Here is a 20,685-nt window from a genome sequence, read left to right as displayed (position 1 = left end):
AAACGGCTTTAATCAAAAAACAAGGAAGCATGTTAAATAGAAAGGAAGATTGAATTTTACTGGAAATTTTATAAATTTGTATAATTTTTTTCAATTAAAGCGTTAACAAATGTTATTTGTTGGAACTGAGATATACGACGGTTTATTTGTATTTCTTCACGTATTATAATGGTAATAAATATATATAAACAATACAATTAAAATGTTTAAAAATAATTTTTAAAGATATAATAAATATCAGATATAAAATTTTCTATGCGAAATCATCAAATGTCAAGTTTTATGAAGATTATCAAGTCTAATAGATATCTATATATATAAAACAAAGTCGGGTTAGTTACACCATTTATAACTCAAGAACGGCTGGACAGATTTTGAAAGTATTGTATATGAAATAGGGGTAGAATTTTCCGGAATAGTTTTTCACGTAAAAAAAAAAAATTCTAGAAAGATATCCAAATACATAGAAAAAATACATAGAGGGAGGGAGAGAGGAAGAGAGGGGTGAGGGGGAGGGAGAGGGGTGAGAGAGAGAGAGAGAGAGAGAGAGAGAGAGAGAGAGAGAGAGAGAGAGCGGGAAGGAGGTTAGGCGGTACGAAGTTCGCCGGGTCAGCTAGTTTATAATAAAAATATCATTAATTTAAAAATAAATAATTTTTAATCTCGATTATGATATATTGGCAAGTTACGTCTTTATATGTATGGTTCCAATTCCTGTAAATTAAGCCTTTTGAGTAAGTCATTTGCTGTAAAAAATATTGAAATATTAGTATCGTATAAAAAATGCTAAAATATTTTATATAATTTATACTACTTCGTAAATTGTCTAATATATCTACCTTTTAAATGATATGTTGCTATTGGATCTGTTGGAAATGGACAACCGGCATCGGAACTATTTAATAGTGTAGTTCCAACCAATTCTGCTGCAGTCACAGCATCAATGACCTCTACTTTAGTTCGGTACATGAGTTTTGCGTGGCCTTCAGCTAATCTGAAAATATCCAATGACGTTATAGATCGCCGATAATCGAAATTGAGTCAGGACAAACAACATTCGAAAAAGAGAATCTCTCGTCTTATTATTGATGACCAATTTAAATGATTACTTTTTCGCTTTACCTGATAAGACTATCTAAGAGTCGCACTGTCGTTCTCTCAGGCTTTCTATACGGGTCTGATCTATGATGAAGATAAGTTGCACTGAGTATCTTTTTTGCGTCTTCGGTTAGCGTTGGCTTTAATGCACGCACGTGTGCGAAATATTCGCAGAGAGTCTCTTCCGACCACAAGCCCGTTAAATTCAAAGGACCCATATACGCTTCGGAATATCTGTAACATTTCATATGTTTTATTACTATGATCGCAACATCGATTGTGTGAGAGGGAAAATGCGGATATTATTACGAATTGTTTTCTTCGTCTTCACAGGCAGCTTTCAAAATGTGAATCGACGTCAATCTGTCCCATTCGGGATTTCTAGTGTCTCTTAGAAGAAGAATCAGATCGAAGCGCGACAAAAGAGGATTTCCCAAGCAGGTTTTCCATTCTTCGCCTGTGAAACATCCACCGTCTGGATTGATGGCCGCAATAACGGAACAGCGACTGTTTAGCGTGCTCACCATGCCAGCTTTGGCGATGGAGATCGTTTGCTGTTCCATCGCTTCGTGTACAGAGGTTCTATCATGCGAACTCATTGTTATGAACTCGTCCACGCAACACACACCTCCGTCTGCAAGCACTAGAGCTCCGGCTTCTAAATGCCAACCGTCCGAATCCTGTAATATATTTTTCACAGTAGATATCTCTATCTTTCTCATTTACAAAATGATCGCTTAACTAAAAACGATGAATGGAAATAAAGCATTTAACATGTACTAACTTTGACAGCAGCTGCTGTAAGTCCAGCGGCAGTGCTTCCGACACCGGTTGTAAAGACAGACCGAGTAGTCAGTCGAGACGCAACACGAAGCAATTGTGATTTGCCAGTGCCAGGATCACCGACCAGAAGAAGATGAGACTCACCTCTTATACGCGTTCCCGTTTCATTAGTTTTCGTCACACCACCGCACAACACAACGGCCAACGCTAATTTCGCAATATACATCCCATATAACTATCGAAAACCAAAAAAGAAACAGAATGGGTTTATTAAAATTTTTGAGAGATATTAATGACATGAATTATAAAATATTACTTCATGTAATATTTAAGAATATTAAATTTAAATTTACTTGTGGACAAATAGAGGCGAGAATATTATCCCTGCCAGATAACGCATTCTCTCGATAATGTTCCCAATACGCTGTAAAAGTGTCTTTTATTTCTCCTGTAGAGAACGTTGCGTCAGTGATTTTCCTGCGTATGGAAATGCTATTTGCCATCAGGAACGTCGTAGCTTCCGCGCGATGACCAACCTTCAACGTGCCCCATTTTCGTATAACTACTCCACTACAAATATTTTTATATTTATAACTGAAGTTAATCGTTAAATCAAATTTTCTAATTTTATTAATTATAATATTGGTATTTTTTTCTAAATTATATATCAATTATAGATACACATTGATAAAATACAAAAATATGTAATTTGTGAACCTGACATCTACATTATCTCCAGGTTTACATTTGTCAACAAGATCATCCAACAAAACTACTTGCAGACCCACCGAATAGCAACTCCTTGTATCTATTTTACATTTATCCTGTATACAAAATTGTTGTTCAAGTATATAATATACTTTACATATTTCTAATAGTAAAATTAAGTTTTCTTCTGTACCTGAATCTTCATTTCCTGGTAATCAGAACAATCATCTTGTTCTAAAGACGTTGAAGCTGTCACACCTTGAGAACGACATGATTCGCAACTTTTAATATTTCTAAACAATTGTTTTTCCCATTCTAACTATAAGGAAAAAAATTAAGACTTTTCATTACACTACCTTTAAACTGTAATTTGTCGTTATTTCATATTATGCTTTTCGTTAAACATGAAGTTCACCTACTTTCACTATATTAATATGCTTGCATTTTCTACAGACAAAACGTTTCTTCAATTTCATAACTGTGGGCTGAGACATGCGTACCACAATTCCGGATGTCGAAACTAGCTCACCAATTTTACCTACGTCGATTTTTAATGGTACTGCGGTAATTCGAATGTGAACCTGCATATAGTATAATAAAGTAAGATCCACACACAGATAAGAATATACTAATATTTATTAACAACAGTATATAAATTATATATCTGTGTCTATTTTAAATATTTACAATAATGTAATATCTTTCTAGTTAATATATTATATAAAAAATAAATTAGATAAAATGTAAATATCACTTTAATTGACATAGACTTCAAGATTTATTTGTCAAAATAAAAATAATCGTTCCTAGTCAAATAATATGCACATAATTCACATGCAATAATAACTGATAAAGTCTCATACCCTGGTCTTTACTATTTGCTGAGTTTTGCATAGTTGTTCCTGAGCTTTTACTGCTGCCTCGTTACACAGTGGTAAATAGTGTTTAGGATTACGTAAGATTTTCTGTGCACTCTCTGCATCAGCCTCAAATAATGACACGAAGCTGAAAAGTCATTAATATATGATAAGAACACGATTACGGGATTATTATAACTTTTATTAAAATTCTTATTGATACATTTTTAAGAGATTTTACGCAGGCAATCCTTGGGTCTGTTTTATATTTCTGAACTGGCTGCACTAGTTCAGAGTTTCCTTCCAATGTGGAGTAAAAAAAATGAACTCTGAACTAGTGCAGCGAGTTCAATGAAGAAAGAAGGAGAAAAAGAACGCTTCAAAGCATTTGTAACGTCAAGTGGACCGCAGCCTCAATGAGATACATCACACTAGTCTAACCTAGCAAATGCTTGTAAAGACTTACTTTACGTATATCGAATAAAATAAGTGATCTTCTGTAGCATTTAATATGTCTTCCAAGTCTTTCGTGTGGTGCTTCAAGAGATAATCTTGAAGCATGTTGATATTTTACAGTGAAATGTCACTGATCTTTAACTCGAAGATATATCCCAAGATTCCCGAGGCACACCATAAATAACACGTGGTTAGTGGTTATCTTCCCGCCAAACGATCTCAGATTGTCAGGTAGAGTTGGCTACCAGCTGATTCGTTGCGACTCTTTTTCCCTCTCTTTTTCTCTACAGATTCCTATCACAAATTTTTACAGGATCCGACTAGTTGAAGTGTACTGAGCTATATTGAAGTATAAATGAATAAAACAACTTTAATAATTGAGATAAATCAGAAAATTAGCATTTTGCTGTGGTGGAAAAATATCTCGGAATTTTTCATACTCTTAGAATTAGAATTTCTATAAAAATTTTTAGATTTTCTCAGAATTTTAATTGGAACGTTTTTCATTTTAGAAATCTTAAATAAATATGAGAAAATCTGCAATAATTTATCAGAAAAATTTTCATACGATATACGGATACTGAAATATTTCGAAAATCATCAATTATTTCTGAAAGTATCTTTTTTCAAGAAATTTTATTTATTTTTTCAGAATTTTTCGTAAGAGTTCCAATTCTTACAAAATTTCTAAAAAAATATGAGAAAATTTTTTACCAGGGTAAATGTTTATAACAGTTTTGATATTCCTGCATAAAAGTCAAAAGACTACAAAATTCTATTAATTAATTTAATATTATAATTAATTTAATAATGTACGTGTTATTTTTATATATTTATTTATTTATTGTTAACTTAATTTAGCTTTATACAAACAATTAGAATCAAAAGCCATGCGATCCAAGCTTAGGTCTTTGAAAGCCTTATATTAGTTTCTGTATACATATATGTCTATATATATACATATAATTTTTCCAACGAACTGCGCGCCGATTATTTGTCGGACTTAAAATTATATCGTTACGATCCTATTTCTCTTATTATAATTTAGCTTTATTTGCAAATGAGATTTGTATTCATCCCCACATTGCTATATACACCATCTATTTCGATAAAAATGTCACGCCTGGCACGCGGCGGTGATTGCTAAAACGCCATCAATGCCGCAGATTCGTCAGCTGTCAGTTAAACGCTTGAAATTCCATTTGAGCCGGAAACCGTTCTCGCGCCACGCTCCGAGAGGGCTCGGTCCGCAGTTTCGGTTACTTTTCGCCAAACCGCATCGGCGACCGACCCTCTATTAATCGATCCCTCGTGTGTGTGTCTCGACTGTCTATATAGTCTATATACTGTCCTATAATTCCGCGTCGCGGTTTCGTGCAGGACTCTGCGGCAAAACTTCTTCCGCAACATTGGAAACCTTTTCTACTCCTAATTTTTGGTGATAACGATGAGGGGGTGGGAATAAATGGTTGTTGAATGAACGCCTCGGCCGAATAGATATATTCCAGGCTCCTGAATATATATTTTAGTTACGATGAAATCGGATTTTTCGCTCGTTCAAACAGCAGCCGAAGCAAACGGAAATCGATGAAAATATACATGACAGAGATAATATATAATATCCGCTGGGAGAGTTTTTCGCTCGATTTTCCTGTAATTTTTTTTACACCGTGTGTTGCTTTTTCTCTTTCCTTTATTTTGCTTATTACTTTGTATGAAAGGAATTATTTATATAGAGAGGGACCGATGGTTACCCAAATATTTATTATGCGTGCAAATTTTTTTTCTCATCCAACGAAACGCAAAGTAAACAAAAATAGATAAATATATTTTTGCCTAACTATTTAATGTATAATCAAAGAACTCAAAGCAATGCGGATGAAGTAAAACAATTTTTATTAATCGAATCCCACATGCGTGCGGACCCAAAGGGAATCGCACCGGGAAACGTCCGCCCGGCCGACAAATTGCCGAGGGCGGCAGACTCGTAATCTGAGGAACCAGATTCGAGTCCACTAGAGCCGTGGAATGTTTTTCCGAAAGCTGCGCCTCTCCGTGCAAGATTCAGGCCCTTGTGCGGAGCAAACTGGGCTCCGTCTTTCGGAAAGAGACGTTAAGCCGTTGGTCCAAAGGGTTAAAGTGAGAGGAGAAGGGTAGTTATTGGTAGTAGATTGCGAACCCTGCGGGGATATGCAATAAATTACGAATTTTACAAGAGCAATTAAAATATCTCTATTGCCTTACCTCTGTTTTTCCTTATTCATACATTCATTACGGGATCAAATTAATTATATATCCAATCTTTGAATCTAATGAATGTGTCTTTTAATGTGCTTAATCCAGGAATGTTATTATAAATATTTTCCCGTATCCAATCTCTGAATCTAATGAATGTGTCTTTTAATGTGCTTAATCCAGGAATGTTATTATAAATATTTTCCCATATCTAATCTCTGAATCCAATGAATGTTTCTTTTATTGTATTTACTCCAATATTGGTGCGGCTGGTCTAGTGGGTACAGCGCCAGATTTGTAATCCGGAGAACCGGGTTCGAATCCCACTGGGCCACTGAGAATTTCTCAGTAAAAATACCGCACCCCCCATCTGACGGATAGAGGTAGCCTCTAGATGGGAAAACTGGGCTCCGTCTTTCGGAAAGAGACGTTAAGCAGTTGGTCCACTCATAGCCGTCGACCGCCATGAAGTACCTCAGGAAAAAGCAGAAGGCGCTATCCAATAGGACGGCTTCTGTACAGCGGTGTGGAAGGCAACGGGAAACCACCACACTATTTATATTCCCACGAGAGTTATGAATGATGTAAAAAAGTTTATAACCACGACCACTCTGTCAAGAGTGTACGACTAATATTAAAGTTATTGTATTTACTCCAAAAGATTTTACATTTGTTAATGTATAATTTATATGTTTTTTTTATAATTAAATCGGTTAATTGTTCAGGTAAGTACGTATACGTTATTAATGCAAAAAATGCAATTAATAATATTATTACGATCAGTATTGTTAAAATCATAGTTTTTTTTAGATTAATTCATTTACGGATATTCCGTTCTTATATTTTGAATTGCACAGGTTTACGTTACTTACGCATTCATCCTCTTCATGAACAAAATGCTTTATATTGAGCGAAAAAAGAAAGACTGGAAATCGAAGTCGAGCGTCCGGAAACAAAGCGTTCGTTAATCAACGTTTTAACGATATCCGATTTAGGAAAATGTATCGCGGCGTAATTCATCTTTTTATTTGTCGATTCTCATCCGGTACTATATTTCTTTCCCGGGTCCCCAATACATCCCGGAGGGGTTTGATTTAAATTGGAGCACCGAGCGACATTTCAAGTAGGGATATAATGTATATTAAATATATGACGTCTGTATTGGTTTTACGATGTCATTAGTAACGATTCCCTTTACGACCTGTTTCTGAGTTATAAATTACTGGTTGGGATACACGATGGTAGAGAGAAACAGTGTAATTAGCGTTACTGTGCCGCGCGTACCCGGATATATATGCCGAGGTATAATTGGTCCGCGCACGATCACACACAAAACTTGTCTCATCCATTTTGTACTCTAACATCGCGAGCATAAGTCTTGTGATCTCGTGGATCTTCAAAAGGGCTTCGTTTTAATTTATCCTTTACGTCCGTTTCCGTGCGCGTTTAAACGTTCATATAATACGCAGACATTAGAGAATTATATAATATTAAAATTACATTATCAGGGAGATCGCATAATGATTTTAACTGTATGACTCTCTAGAATACATAAATATTGTATAAATAAAATGCAATGTGTACATTTCTGAGAGCTGCATCAGTTACTCTCTCTTTTGCTTTAGCATTACAGTATATCATTGAATGAGACGTTTTAAACCATCGGGGAAGAAGTTGTAAATAACATATACATATAATATGCATCGCTTTAAAAGCAGACACAGTGGTACATTTCGACCGTATGAAATAATAGAACTCAAACTCTTTGACACGAAATAGTGTAAACACGTAACGTAATTTTCCTTCGAATCTCCACAAAAGTCTGCAAGTCTGCAAGTTGATGCAAAAATCTCTATTTCAAATAAATTCAGCACTACTAAAATAAGAACTGACCCAAATAACTATATGCTGAAAAAATAATAAAACATAGAAATAATAAAGTACGATTAAAAAGTGTATTGTTACAGTACGATTAATAATATATCAAATTAATAGTATTGTATTCTTCAATTCTTATTACGCTATTTTTTTCACAGAAGCGTAGGAGGTGATCGGTCTTTCAGATTTTTCGATGTTAACGATATATCTTATTTGTAGAGAAACGCCATCCGAATAAAAGTAAACGATGAACTCGTAACGAGACGGAAATCGTTCTCCATTGAAATTCTTCAACTTTGTGCCAACAATAATCCCGGTGTCGCTCGATCGACGGACACCTATCTCGTGCATGAAATTTCGCCCGAAACGCACATTTTCGCTCCATTCGATCGAAGCGTGGTAAATCGTTGGAGTTTAAGTCATACGTATACCGCACATTTCCTGCAAGCACAATTCCATATAAGTTGTCAGCCGCAGGCAGTAGCTGGTGGCTTCCAAGTGAAATTATAGAAAGTTGAATGCCATCGGTATGTCCGGAAATATCATGTTCTCCCTCGAACCATTAACACTACGTTTATTTGTCCATTGATGCGCCCACTGTGTTGGTGTTGGTTGACGGTTGACACGACTGTGTGAAACGATAGAGAGCCATAGAAAAAATACGTAAAAATATACCGTACAGAATCTAGCCGAGAGTATATCCTTGCTTACAATTCAAGATGTAATTGGTAATGGAATATATATGGCCCAAATTTATTCGAAAAATGTTTTGGAATAAAAATTTAAAGGATTACAATTAAAACAGACGATAGTTTGTGCTTTTGATTCAAGCACAGAATACTCTGTATTTATATGCTTTATGAAAAGTATGACAATGTGCTGAAAGGGCATAATCTCGAAATCTTAGAAACGTGACAATGTGCATCGAAATGTCATTTTCCAGAAATCTTAGAAATGAGACAATGTCCCGAAAAGTTATACCGTTTAATCATATATATGCTTTGATGTATCATTTATGATTGATATACGATAAATGTTTAATGATAATAAAAAGTCGCTCAGCGCACATTTCGTTAAGATCTTGCGCGCTTTCTCGTCTTAGTAATCGAAACTGAAAAATTGCCAATATTAATAATGATTAATTCCAATAGCGCAGATTTTAAACTAACGAGTGCTTGTTGAATCGTTTTTCTATCGTTTGCAGTTGCCAAGATATAAGCGTTTAAAGTAAAGTAAATAAAAAATCGCTTGACGCCCGAATCTTTAAGATTTTGCGCGCTTTTTTGTTTTAATAAACGGAAATAAATAATTGCCAATAATAAAAGTGAGCAATTCTAATAGAGTAGAGCACGATCTAAAAAATTATTTTTGAATCATCTTTCTGTCTTTTACGATTGCCGAGATATAAAAGTTTTAATGAAAATGATGAATGCGGCGAGGCGCGCGATTCTTCTGGCCAGCTCGCGCTTTATTGCTTTAATAAACGAAAGTACATGATTACGAGTAATACAATTAGGTAATGCCAATAGGGCAAAGTACAAAGTACAAAGTCTTTTTTTAATCATTTTTCTATCATTTACGGTTGCCGAGATATAAGCGTTTTATGACAGTCAGAAATCATTTGGCGCCCGATCTTTACGGCACGCGCGCGCTTTATCATGTTAAATAAACGGAAGGACGTAATTGTTTACAGTAATAAAATCGAGATATTCCAATAGCGCAGAGTATAAACTAAACAGTCCTTTTTAAATCACCTCTATATATTGGATGGTTGCCCAGATATTTGCGATCAACGATAGGGAAGATTTTCTCACGCCAAGCCAACGATAGGCACAAACACGATAACTGGTGCCCCTTGATTTGACTGTGGTTTCTGGTAGTATTTTTTACGTTGAACAAAGAATTATATAAGTCTTATAGGGTTAACTGCTTTAGTTTTCGAGATATGCAGTATTAAAGCTCAAAATAAATATAACTTGGTAAATATATGTTTAGATTAAGGGCGACCTCACCGATTTCAATGACCTTGATATATGTTGTCAAGGTCATGACCCCGAGTGACCTTCAGAAGGTTTTAGCCGTCGCTCGTTATTTGTTAAAAAATTATATTAACAAAAAAAAGTTTGGAAAATATAGCAGCTATTTTGAGTATTGGAAGGCATAAATAACTAATATATATGTTGAAATAGTTCACGCATACACTTTCCATGCGAAACGAGGTGCCACATAGGTTCGTAGCGTGCATTAAACAATTAAATGTTTTTAAAGCTTACTCTCGAAACGGCAAACAGAAAAAATTTCAAAAGTGGATGGTTGGAGAATTACGTCAGTGTTGTGTGTAGGTAAGTGAGAATTTTTTTTTTAATAAAAATGTATTTTTGTGTACAATTTAAGCGTATTTCAAATATTTTTGTTGTTACAAAAAATTTTGCATTCCACAGAGGACTATTATAGCTCAGAGCTCTCAGAGACAGGCGGAAGAGGTGGGGAGGAGCTTGTGATTATAAAAATAGTATAATTTTTTTTACATAAAACATATCTTTTACACTCCAAATTCGTCTTTTCTTATTCAGAAATTCTTTTTCTGGCATCCTTAAAGTCCTTCTGTACTATTTAAAATTTCAAATTTAAGGCGACAAAAAATTAAGTATTTCTATTTAATTAATAATTATCTCATATTTTTTCTCATTCGCACTACTTTTAACTTTAATTTGCGCGCTGAAACATTAAATTTCGTCAATTTGTTCGTGAGTTATAATTTCTTAAATAAAACAAAGTTACTGAACGTTAAACTAATATATATAGTAATTATTAAATAAAATTTATATTAAATATTGAGCTAACGTTTTGATCATTTTAAAGTATTTTAAATTTCTGCAGTGTAATTACATTTTCTACTACATATCTTTATTTCAGAAGTTAATTAAAACTTACTTCTCAACCAAACAAAAATATTTTATAACATTTTTCAAGAGACACAATATAGAAATATGATTAAATTAGGTTAAAAAAGTAATTGATAAATAAGTATCTAACGTATACATAAACGTACCAATGACAAGATCACTGTCAATAGATGGGAAACTGGCAATGACACAATTCAGCATTTATATGGGGTAAACTGAAACAACCAAATAAATATAAAATTCAATGTTCTCTCTATTTACTCTGATTATTTTCTGATGGAATATAATAATTATTTGTGTAACAAGAGGCGAGTGCGACCACTCGCACGTCCAATTTTCAACTTAACACACGTGTTACACACCCTATTTTATATTGCAAGTGCGTAGAAAGTGGTCCATTACGCACACGTCACGCGCGTAACGTGCCACTTTCCACGCACTTGTGATGTAAAATAATTTTCCGCATTTTTAGAACTTTTACTAAGGTATCATATAAGATATTCTAATTTTAAAGATATTAAAAATGTTATAATTAAAATATGAAAAAGTGCGCATACGATACGTATACATAATGCGTATATCGCACCAACCAACGGTTAATAATACGATTAAATTTTCTTAACAAATGTTATGTATAACGTCAAATGCTTAATTTTACAACAAATTACAAATAAATCTGAACTAAAAGTAAAAGTAATTTGAACTAATAAGAAACAAAATTGTCTTAAAAGTAAAAAATAGACAGTCGCGTAATAAAACTATTTACTCTTATATAACGAATTAACGATATCGTCTCTATTACCTCTACTGTGCTATTGGATGATAAGTTGAAGTTATAGATAAGTCCTTAAAAATGATCAGCACGTCTCGTGAGTAGACTCGCGAGTGACAATGCTTATCAATTTTTTCATTTTCTTTAGCAAAAACAATTATTTGATTTATGCATTAGATGAAAATATTGCGCAAATTTTATTGTACACTTTTAATCATCTTTAAAAGCATTAAATGTTTTGCAAGTTAAAAATGCCATAATATTTTGACGAACACAACTATTCCGTAGAATTATGTACAAGATTTTCGCACAAGAGTTTCGCACAAGATTTTCACGTTTCTCTTTTCTCCAAGCCAATCCAGAATCCGCCATCAGGGGCCAGTGAAAACTCCTTTTTATAATGTACAATTGGTTCGACGGTTTTTTCTACAGACTTCAAAGTAAACTTTTGTAAAAGATGAGCTATCAGAATCTTAGTCTCCATAAGAGCAAATCGATTCCCGATACACTTTCTAGGCCCGTGACCGAATGGTAGATAACTGTATGGTAAAATGTTGTCCTTGTTCTCCTCGTTGAACCTTTCGGGATCGAACTTATCCGGGTTCGGAAAATATTTTGGATCGCGATGTAAAGCATAAACGGGAAACATCAATATATTGTCAGGTTTGACGATCACATTTTTGCTGCCTGGTTGCGACGGAGGTAGTTGGTATTCCTTAACGCAAAGTCTATCGGTGAGGATCGTTGGTGGATACATTCTGAGAGTCTCGGAAATCACCATGTCCATGTAAGACATCTTCGATAGCAACTCGTAAGAAATCTCACCGTTTCCTTCGGTAAGATGCTGCAAGATCTCCTCGCGCAGGCGATCCTGAATATCTTGATTAACCGCCAGCTCGTGAGCAGCGAAACACATCAGGGTCGAGGAGGTATCGAAACCAGCGAAGAAAAAGATGAAAGCTTGCGAAACGATGTCGTTTAATGTCATTTTCGGTACACTGGCACTGTCCTTGTCCCGAGCCTGCATTAGCAAATGAATTAAATCTGGTCTGACGATATCTTGTGTTTCTCGCGCTTTAATGGTTTCCTCTACGATTTTCTTAAAAAACTTGGACGTAGCCGACGGGAAAAGAGTTAGACCTATTAATTTAGCGAGCCGTGGACACGCGCGTAAAAATATAATCTTAACAAATGCTAGTGGTCCGGAAATAAATTTGGAAGTCTCTATTCCTCTTGTATAGAACTCATTGTCTCGATCTTTCATAGAATTTACACTTATGCCAAAGGCTGCCGTAGCAATTACGTCATTGGTGTATCGGCTAAAGGCCGCCTTTGTTTCGACCTCCTGACAGAGCTCCGGATGGTCGACCAGATAATTGACGAAGTCGTGAGAACATTTCGATATCAAATCGAACATGAACTTCATTTTGCTGGCGGTGAAAGAGGGACTCAGTGTATTCCTCATTTCTTTCCAACGATCTCCGCGCAAGAAAGCGACGTTTTTGCCAAACAGCGGTTCTACGCTTTCGTCAACGAAGCCGAGATGATCCGGAAAATGTTCAAAATCTTTCACCATGATGTCTTTAATCAGCTCGGGGTCGCGCAAAATAATGGCAGGCGTAAAAAAATTCATCCCTCCAACATATTTAGCGTTTGGAAAGAAACGGTATATATATTGGCAATAATCGGCCAATGGGATGTAGCCTATAAACACTTTCGAAACTGTTATAAAAGACGATAGCGAATTTGGCAGGTAAGGTAGACCCTTATTCCTCCAGTAAAAATACGCGTGATGCAGCACAGAAAAAATTTTCAGAACGCCGATGACGACTAGAGTAGTCAGCAACAACACGAAGGTCGAAACCATCGTGATGCGATGAGATAACAGACTAACGAGATGCTTCGTCGGACGCGACGTAGAACGTTATAAATACGTTATAAATTATGCATGTACGTATACCTATATATGTAAGAAAACCAAGATAGGAGGGGAGAAATGCTTCTTGGACTTGAAATCATTGCGATGATACTTGTCGCATCCATAGTCAAACAAGATAAGCTGTGCGATTAAATGCGCACAACAACAGATTTTAATATCGTGACTTATATCAAAAGTTATTTATTATTATAATTTTATATTAAAAAAGTTTATCTCATATTTTCATTAAAATTAGATTTTAATACAAAAAGTGTCTGATGATTAAATAATTGACATTAATTCATCATGTGCTTGTTACGCTTATACATATAAAATATTATGTGTAATATTAATATATACATATATTAAACACTACAAGCGCGCGCCGCACATTTAACTTTTTCACTATATTATTACACAAAACAACATTTTCGACAATATTTAATATTACTATTTTTTTAGTACACACAGGGCACGTTGTCACATCGGTTCTATTTAAAAAACTAATAACCAGAGGGCAGAGCACCCGTCATTCCCAAAACGTGTTAGTGTATGCCCATCTTTGGTGTGTTTACAGTGTTGAGATTGCTCCAGCCGTGTTGACGTAAAATCAACTTGAAAGTTTTTTGCGACCGTAAGTAAAATTTTATTGTCTAATATTCAACGTACTGGCGTACTGGACATGAAGCTTATGTTTTTTCAGAATAGACCTTTATATTATCTTAAAGTATGTACTTTTACCTACCGCGTGCAATACCTAACCTTATGAATATCTCAAACGTGTCGGCCATGAAGCTGTTTGAAGTAAAAAAATGCCCTCGGGGCACGTTGTCACGAATTTGATGAGAATCTATTGCAAATTTTCGGATGACGATAACGAGTAAAAATATTTTATGTTTAATCACCGACATGATTATAAAAGAAAAAATGTATATCAATAAGTTGCGCATTCGAGTGGAATTTTTGTATTTAGATTAAGACGAAAACTTCGTGCTTTTTGTACTTTTTTGAAATAAAATAAATGTTTTTGTGAAGGATTTTACTTTTTTACATTGCAGCGCACTATAATATATTGATATTTACGTTGAATACAGTTTGGATAATATTTTGCATGCAATTACATTTGATACCGGGTACGTTGTCACAAGCAACTTGTCGTTATTTATTGTTATGTAACAACTGTAGAGTAACAATCACACAAAATTCGATACTGTCCAATTGAAGCTGAGGGTTCACTCGAAATTTTGGCATATCGCAAAGTACTCTTAAATATTGAATGTGAAAAATACAAAAAATATTGAACTAAATGTGTGACAACGAGCCCCGGTTTACCCTACCACATTAAGAAAAATGTAATTACGGTATATAACAACATGACTTTTAAATGATTATATACAAACAAATCTTTTTATTTAAATTGATTTTATATGTCTCGCAAAGATATAAATACATTTTTATTAATTAATTAAAAATCTCAAAAAATAAATTTAATAATTAATTAAAAGCATCGAAAAATAAAAAGAAAGAAAAAAAACTATACATATATAATATATAAAATTTTTAACAGGCGATATATTATCATTATTATCTCTTTGATTACAAAAGTGAATTTTTAACTTCGTCTGCTTCCTTTTCTCTTGTTCGTCATCTTTAACTTTGTCGTCTCATTTAATCACGGAGAAAAGAAATTATAAAGAAACATGCTATCTTTTATTATCGACGATTTACGCATAATATAAGTTTAATTATTATTTCAAGGGTTACCTCCTTCTCTTCCTCTCCCTTCTTTCTTTTTCTTTTTTTCTCTGTTTCCTTTTTTTTCTTTGTTTCTATCTGTCTCATATATTTTATACTTTACATATTTTATAAAAAAAATTACAAAATTCATAAATTTAATTATCTTCCAACATTATTTTGTATCTGACTTTAATATATTATTTCAAAATACTAAAAAATATCTTTTTTACTTTGACTTATAATTTTATTAATTTTTACCGATAATGCACACAAGTTTCACTTTCTGTACATTATCAAAATTTTATATCCTGTTCCTTATTTCCAAGCTAATTAAAACTTACCATAAAGATAAATATTATAATGTGAGGTGTGTTAAAATAATTAGTAATAGACATAGCGTAAAAAACTATAATAATTTATTTCTAAACAATAACAAACTCATTTACCTTATTAAATAGTAATCTTAACCTTTTCAATAAAAATTTGACACAAATAAGGACTACACAGAAAAACGCAAAGTATGATTTAAGAAATACTCTTTCTCTTTCATTCTTTTCTTTACTTCCTTTTTTCGTTTTGTCGTTATTTTATTCCCTTTCTTAATTCTATCCAAATACTTTAAATCGTCGTAGATAGATGTCTGAAATATAACCTTATCAGTCATCGTAAAACATTTGTACACAAAACATTTCATACGTAATGTCAATAGGGTGAAAACAAAAGCTACTAAAAATAAAATGTTACACAAAGTATAATTTTTTGTAAAAAATTAAGAATAAAGATTATAATAAAAACGTTTTGTAAAACTTATCTAAAATAAAATTTTGAATAAATACATCCAAAAAAAAGTTTAGAAGTCTTTGTCGACGTAAAAGCAAGTGCTAAAATACTTAAACCTTTAAATTCTCGAATTGAATACTTAAATGCAAACAATTAATATTACACTGTTACTATTATATTTTATTAACTCCTTGATACACATAACTATTAAAATATGCAATGACAGCCGCTCATCACAAATTTGTAAATGCAATGAGAGAACCAATCAGCATCGCATAAAAGCTTCAACAATAAAGCATAGTTCACTAAACTTGAGATCAATTTTCTCTATTCTGATTGATTACATTTCAATCTAATCTCCAATCCCAATCCGTAGTTTGATACAGGCTTCACACGGCTCTTTTTATAAATGGATAGTAAACAATCAAAATATTTTATTAAAATCATATACAAATAACAGATAAAAAAAGAAAGAGAAGATTAGTATGCAAAGATACTTCAAAGAAAAAGAAAAATAGAAAAAAATATTCTCCCCAGTTACTCTATTATCTTAATATTTTATTAATTTACTTGTCATGCAATTTTGTTTTATTTAGTAAAATTGTAGTGTATCTATATATATAAACGGTGTTTTCTATTATTAAATTAAAAAAATGTATTAATTGCCACTAGGAAAATAGCAGATAAACAAAGTTACTAAACGTTAAAAAAAACTAATATATAATAGTTATTTTAAATAAGATTAATATTAAATAAAGAGCAAACGTTTTCATCATTTTAAGATATTTTAAATTTCTGCAGTGTAATTACATTTTCCACTGTATATATATTTTTCAGAAGTTAATTAAAACTGACTCCTCAAACAAACAAAAATATTTTACGGCATTTTCCAGGGGACACAATAAAAACATGATTAAATTAGACCAAAGAAGTAATTGATAAATAACTAACGGATCTACAAACCTACCAATAACAAGACCACTGTCAATAGAGAAGAAACTGGCAATAACACAATTAAACTTCAGCATTTATATGAGGTAAACTGAAACAACTGAAAGAAATGCGCTTTGATGTTAAACTTATGATACAAATAGATACAAAATTCAATGTTCTCTTTCTTTACTCTGATTATTTTTTGAAGAAATATAAAATAATTTTCTGCATTTTTAGAGAACTTTTACTTTAGTATCATATAAGATATTACAATTTCAAAGATAATAAAAAATGTTATAATTAAAATATAAAAATAAGTGCGCATATGATACGTACATAATGCGTATATCGCATCAATGGTTAATGATACGATTAAATTTTCTTAAAAAATAATATGTATAACGTCGAATGCTTAATTTTACAACAAATTACAAAGAAATCTGAACTAAAAGTAAAGGTAATTAAAACTAATAAACAACAAAACTGTCTCAAAAATAAAAACATGCAATAGACGGTCGCGTAATTAAACTATTTACTCTTATATATAAAAAATTAACGATATCGTATCTCCATCACCTCTACTGTGCTATTGGACGACAAGTCGAAGTTATACAAGTTATTAAAAATGATCAACACGACGAGTAAATTCGCGAGTCTTAAGCTACTGACAATGCTTATCAATTTTTTCATTTCCTTTTAGCAAAACCAATTATTCTATTTGTGCATTGGATGATAATAGAGCGCAAATAAATCTTATTGTACACTTTAATCATCTTTAAAAGCGTTGAATCTTTTGCAAGTTAAAAATGCGATAATATTTTTACGAACACAACTATACCGTATATATAGAATTATGTCTTTGCACAAGATTTTCACGTTTCTCTCTTCTCCAAGCCAATCCAAAATCCGCCATCAGGGGCCAGCGAAAACTCCTTTTTATAATGTACAACTGGTTCGACGGTTTTTTCTACAGTCTTCAAAGTAAACTTTTGCAAAAGATGAGCTATCAGAATCTTAGTCTCCATAAGAGCAAATCGATTGCCGATACACTTTCTAGGCCCGTGACCGAATGGTAGATAACTATATGGTAAAATGTTGTCCTTGTTCTCCTCGCTGAACCTTTCGGGATCGAACTTATCCGGGTTCGGGAAATATTTTGGATCGCGATGTATAGCATAAACGGGAAACATCAATGTGTTGTTAGGTTTGACGATAACTTTTTTGCTGCCTGGTTGCGACGGAGGTAGTTCGTATTCCTTAGCGCAAAGTCTATCGATGAGGACAAATGGTGGATACTTTCTGAGAGCTTCGGAAATCACCATGTCCATGTAAAACATCTTCGATAGCGACTCATAAGAAATCTCACCGTTTCCTTCGGTAAGATGCTGCAAGATCTCCTCGCGCAGACGATCCTGAACATCTTGATTAACCGCCAGCTCGTGAGCAGCGAAACACATCAGGGTCGAGGAGGTATCGAAACCAGCGAAGAAAAAGATGAAAGCTTGCGAAACGATATCGTCCAATGTCATTTTCGGTACACTGGCACCTTCTTTGTCTCGAGCCTGCATTAGCAAATGAATCATATCTGGTCTGACGATATCTTGTGTTTCTCGCTCTCTAATGGTTTCCTCTACGATTTTCTTAAAAAACTTGGACGTGGCCGACGGGAAAAGAGTTAGACCTATTAATTTAGCGAGCCGTGGACACGCGCGTAAAAATATAAACTTAACAAGCGTTAGTAGTCCGGAAGAAAGTGTGGTAGCTTCTATTCCTCTTGTATAGAACTCATTGTCTCGATCTTTCATAGAATTCACACTTATGCCAAAGGCTGCCGTAGCAATTACGTCATTGGTGTATCGTCTAAAGGCCGCCTTTGTTTCGATCTCCTGACAGAGCTCCGGATGGTCGACCAGATAATTGACGAAGTCGTGAGAACATTTCGATATCAAATCAAACATGAACTTCATTTTGCTGGCGGTGAAAGAGGGACTTAGCGTAGTCCTCATTTCTTTCCATCGATCTCCACGCAAGGAGAAGACGTTTTTGCCAAACAGCGGTTCTACGCTTTCGTCAACGAAGATGCGATGATCCGGAAAATGTTCAAAATCTTTCACCATGATGTCTCTAATCAGCTCAGGATCGCGCAAAAATATGGCAGGCGTAAAAAAATCCATTCCTCCAACATATTTAGCGTTTGGGAAAGTAACGGTATATATATTGCAAATAATCGGGAAATGAGATGTAGCCCAAAAACACTTTCCAACTTGTTATAAAAGACGATAGCGAATTTGGCAGGTAAGGTAGGCCCTTATTCCTCCAGTAAAAATACGCGTGATGCAGCACAGAAATAATTTTCAGAACGCCGATGACGACTAGAGTAGTCAGCAACAACACGAAGGTCGAAACCATCGTGATGCGATGAGATAATAGACTAACGAGATGCTTCGTCGGACGCAACGTAGGACGTTATAAGCACGTACGTGTAGCGCATTCTATATACGTATGTATGTATTTATATACGTAAGAAAACCGAGGTAGGAAGGGGGAGAAACGCTTCTTGGACTCGGTATCATTGCGATGATACTTGTATCATAAATCACACAAGATAAGCTGTGCGATTAAATGCGCACAACAACAGATTCTTGACTTCTATCAAAAGTCATTCATTATTATAATTTTATTTTTAAAAAGTCTATCTCATATTTCCATATAAACTGGATTTTAATACAAAAAATTTCTGATAATTAAATAATTGACATTAATTTATCATGTGCTTGTTACGCTTATGTATAATAATATATTTATATATTACATGTATTATATATATATATGTATATAGTAAATTTAACATCCAAGGCCGTCATAAGATAGAATTTCGGTAAAAAATAAATATATTATATATATATATATATATATATATATATATATATAAAATAAAGAATACTTTTTTTATCTTTTTGCTATAATTAATTGCACATTTAAAAAGAGATGTCGGCGAGCGAAAGCAACACGCCGCGCGGGACTTGGAAAATATTCGGCCCGTACGGCCGCCGGAGGTAACGACCGCGAGCGAAAGCAACACGCCGCGCGGGACTTGGAAAATATTCGGCCCGTACGGCCGCCGGAGGTAACGACCGCGAGCGAAAGCAACACGCCGCGCGAAAGTTTGTATAATTTTGGATTTTACACACACAAAAATACAATAGGTAAACGTCACAAAAGTGCCGATGGTCTCGAAATTTCGTCACCGGCGCCCGTAAGCGGCCGTGCGTAAGACCGTGCGTCGCCGACCGCTCGGCCGGCCGGTTGGGTACTATAAGAGGCGCGGTGCGCTCGGCGAGCCGAGCGACGCGAACGATACGTAACGGACGTGCGAACGCGTTTCAAGCGTTTCGCTCGGTTCGTACAAACTTTTTTTATACGAACACAGCATTGCCACGAGTCGGTGTCGAAAGACCGAATGGCTCATATGTGGCGCGCACGTGTAGTGTTGGTCGCGCGATCTTCCCTCGTTCTTAGACGAACGTGAGTGGATGTATCGTCCGCGCTTACCGAACATCAACTTCGCGGATACGAGTGACGAAAGAAAATCGTTTCGCGCGATTTCTCTTCCCGCTTACTTGT

General features: G+C 34.4%; 2 protein-coding genes, 1 long non-coding RNA gene and 1 pseudogene across 4 annotated transcripts; 1 reads left to right on the top strand and 3 right to left on the bottom strand.

Moving 5' to 3' along the window:
* Positions 1-60: 60 nt before the first annotated feature.
* Positions 61-4,218, bottom strand: LOC143904444 (DNA helicase MCM9). 2 transcript variants are annotated; one of them, XM_077419140.1, is made up of 11 exons: positions 3,913-4,218; positions 3,453-3,594; positions 3,009-3,170; positions 2,783-2,908; positions 2,599-2,705; positions 2,235-2,451; positions 1,883-2,116; positions 1,408-1,778; positions 1,123-1,332; positions 840-994; positions 61-746 (listed from the first exon to the last, which is right to left on the bottom strand). In XM_077419140.1, the coding sequence occupies exons 1-11, from the start codon at positions 4,005-4,007 to the stop codon at positions 694-696; spliced, it is 1,872 nt and encodes a 623-aa protein (XP_077275266.1). In that variant the 5' UTR covers positions 4,008-4,218; the 3' UTR covers positions 61-693. The 2 variants fall into 2 exon arrangements, with proteins under 2 accessions (XP_077275266.1, XP_077275268.1); XM_077419142.1 differs by lacking the exon at positions 3,913-4,218 and adding an exon at positions 3,670-3,855.
* Positions 4,219-10,347: 6,129 nt separating this feature from the next.
* LOC143904464 (cytochrome P450 9e2 pseudogene) lies at positions 10,348-13,628 on the bottom strand (annotated as a pseudogene).
* A 445-nt stretch (positions 13,629-14,073) lies between these two features.
* On the top strand, positions 14,074-14,645 carry LOC143904465 (uncharacterized). The gene is made up of 2 exons (XR_013258915.1): positions 14,074-14,245; positions 14,315-14,645. It is a non-coding gene; the product is annotated as an uncharacterized LOC143904465 (long non-coding RNA).
* Positions 14,646-15,742: 1,097 nt separating this feature from the next.
* Positions 15,743-19,549, bottom strand: LOC143904463 (cytochrome P450 9e2-like). Its single transcript, XM_077419172.1, is given in 2 exon segments — positions 15,743-19,262; positions 19,264-19,549. Coding segments are annotated over 2 exon segments (1,536 nt in total). The 5' UTR covers positions 19,471-19,549; the 3' UTR covers positions 15,743-17,933.
* Positions 19,550-20,685: the final 1,136 nt, after the last annotated feature.

The sequence above is a fragment of the Temnothorax americanus genome, unplaced genomic scaffold, assembly GCF_048541705.1.
Source record: "Temnothorax americanus isolate GAGA-0224 unplaced genomic scaffold, ASM4854170v1 Scaffold52, whole genome shotgun sequence".
NCBI lineage: Eukaryota > Metazoa > Arthropoda > Insecta > Hymenoptera > Formicidae > Temnothorax > Temnothorax americanus.
The sequence above is the reverse complement of the archived record's forward strand: the minus strand, read 5'-3'. Positions and strand labels throughout refer to the sequence as shown.

Bases quoted from the DNA above. Each gene is read 5' to 3' on its own strand.
- LOC143904444 (XM_077419140.1), bottom strand. From the start codon at position 4,007: ATGCTTCAAGATTATCTCTTGAAGCACCACACGAAAGACTTGGAAGAC. The intron at 2,909-3,008 runs GTAGGTGAACTT...TTTTCCTTATAG, and splicing joins AGCATATTAATATAGTGAAA to TTAGAATGGGAAAAACAATT. The intron at 747-839 runs GTAGATATATTA...TATTTTTTACAG, and splicing joins AGCAACATATCATTTAAAAG to CAAATGACTTACTCAAAAGG.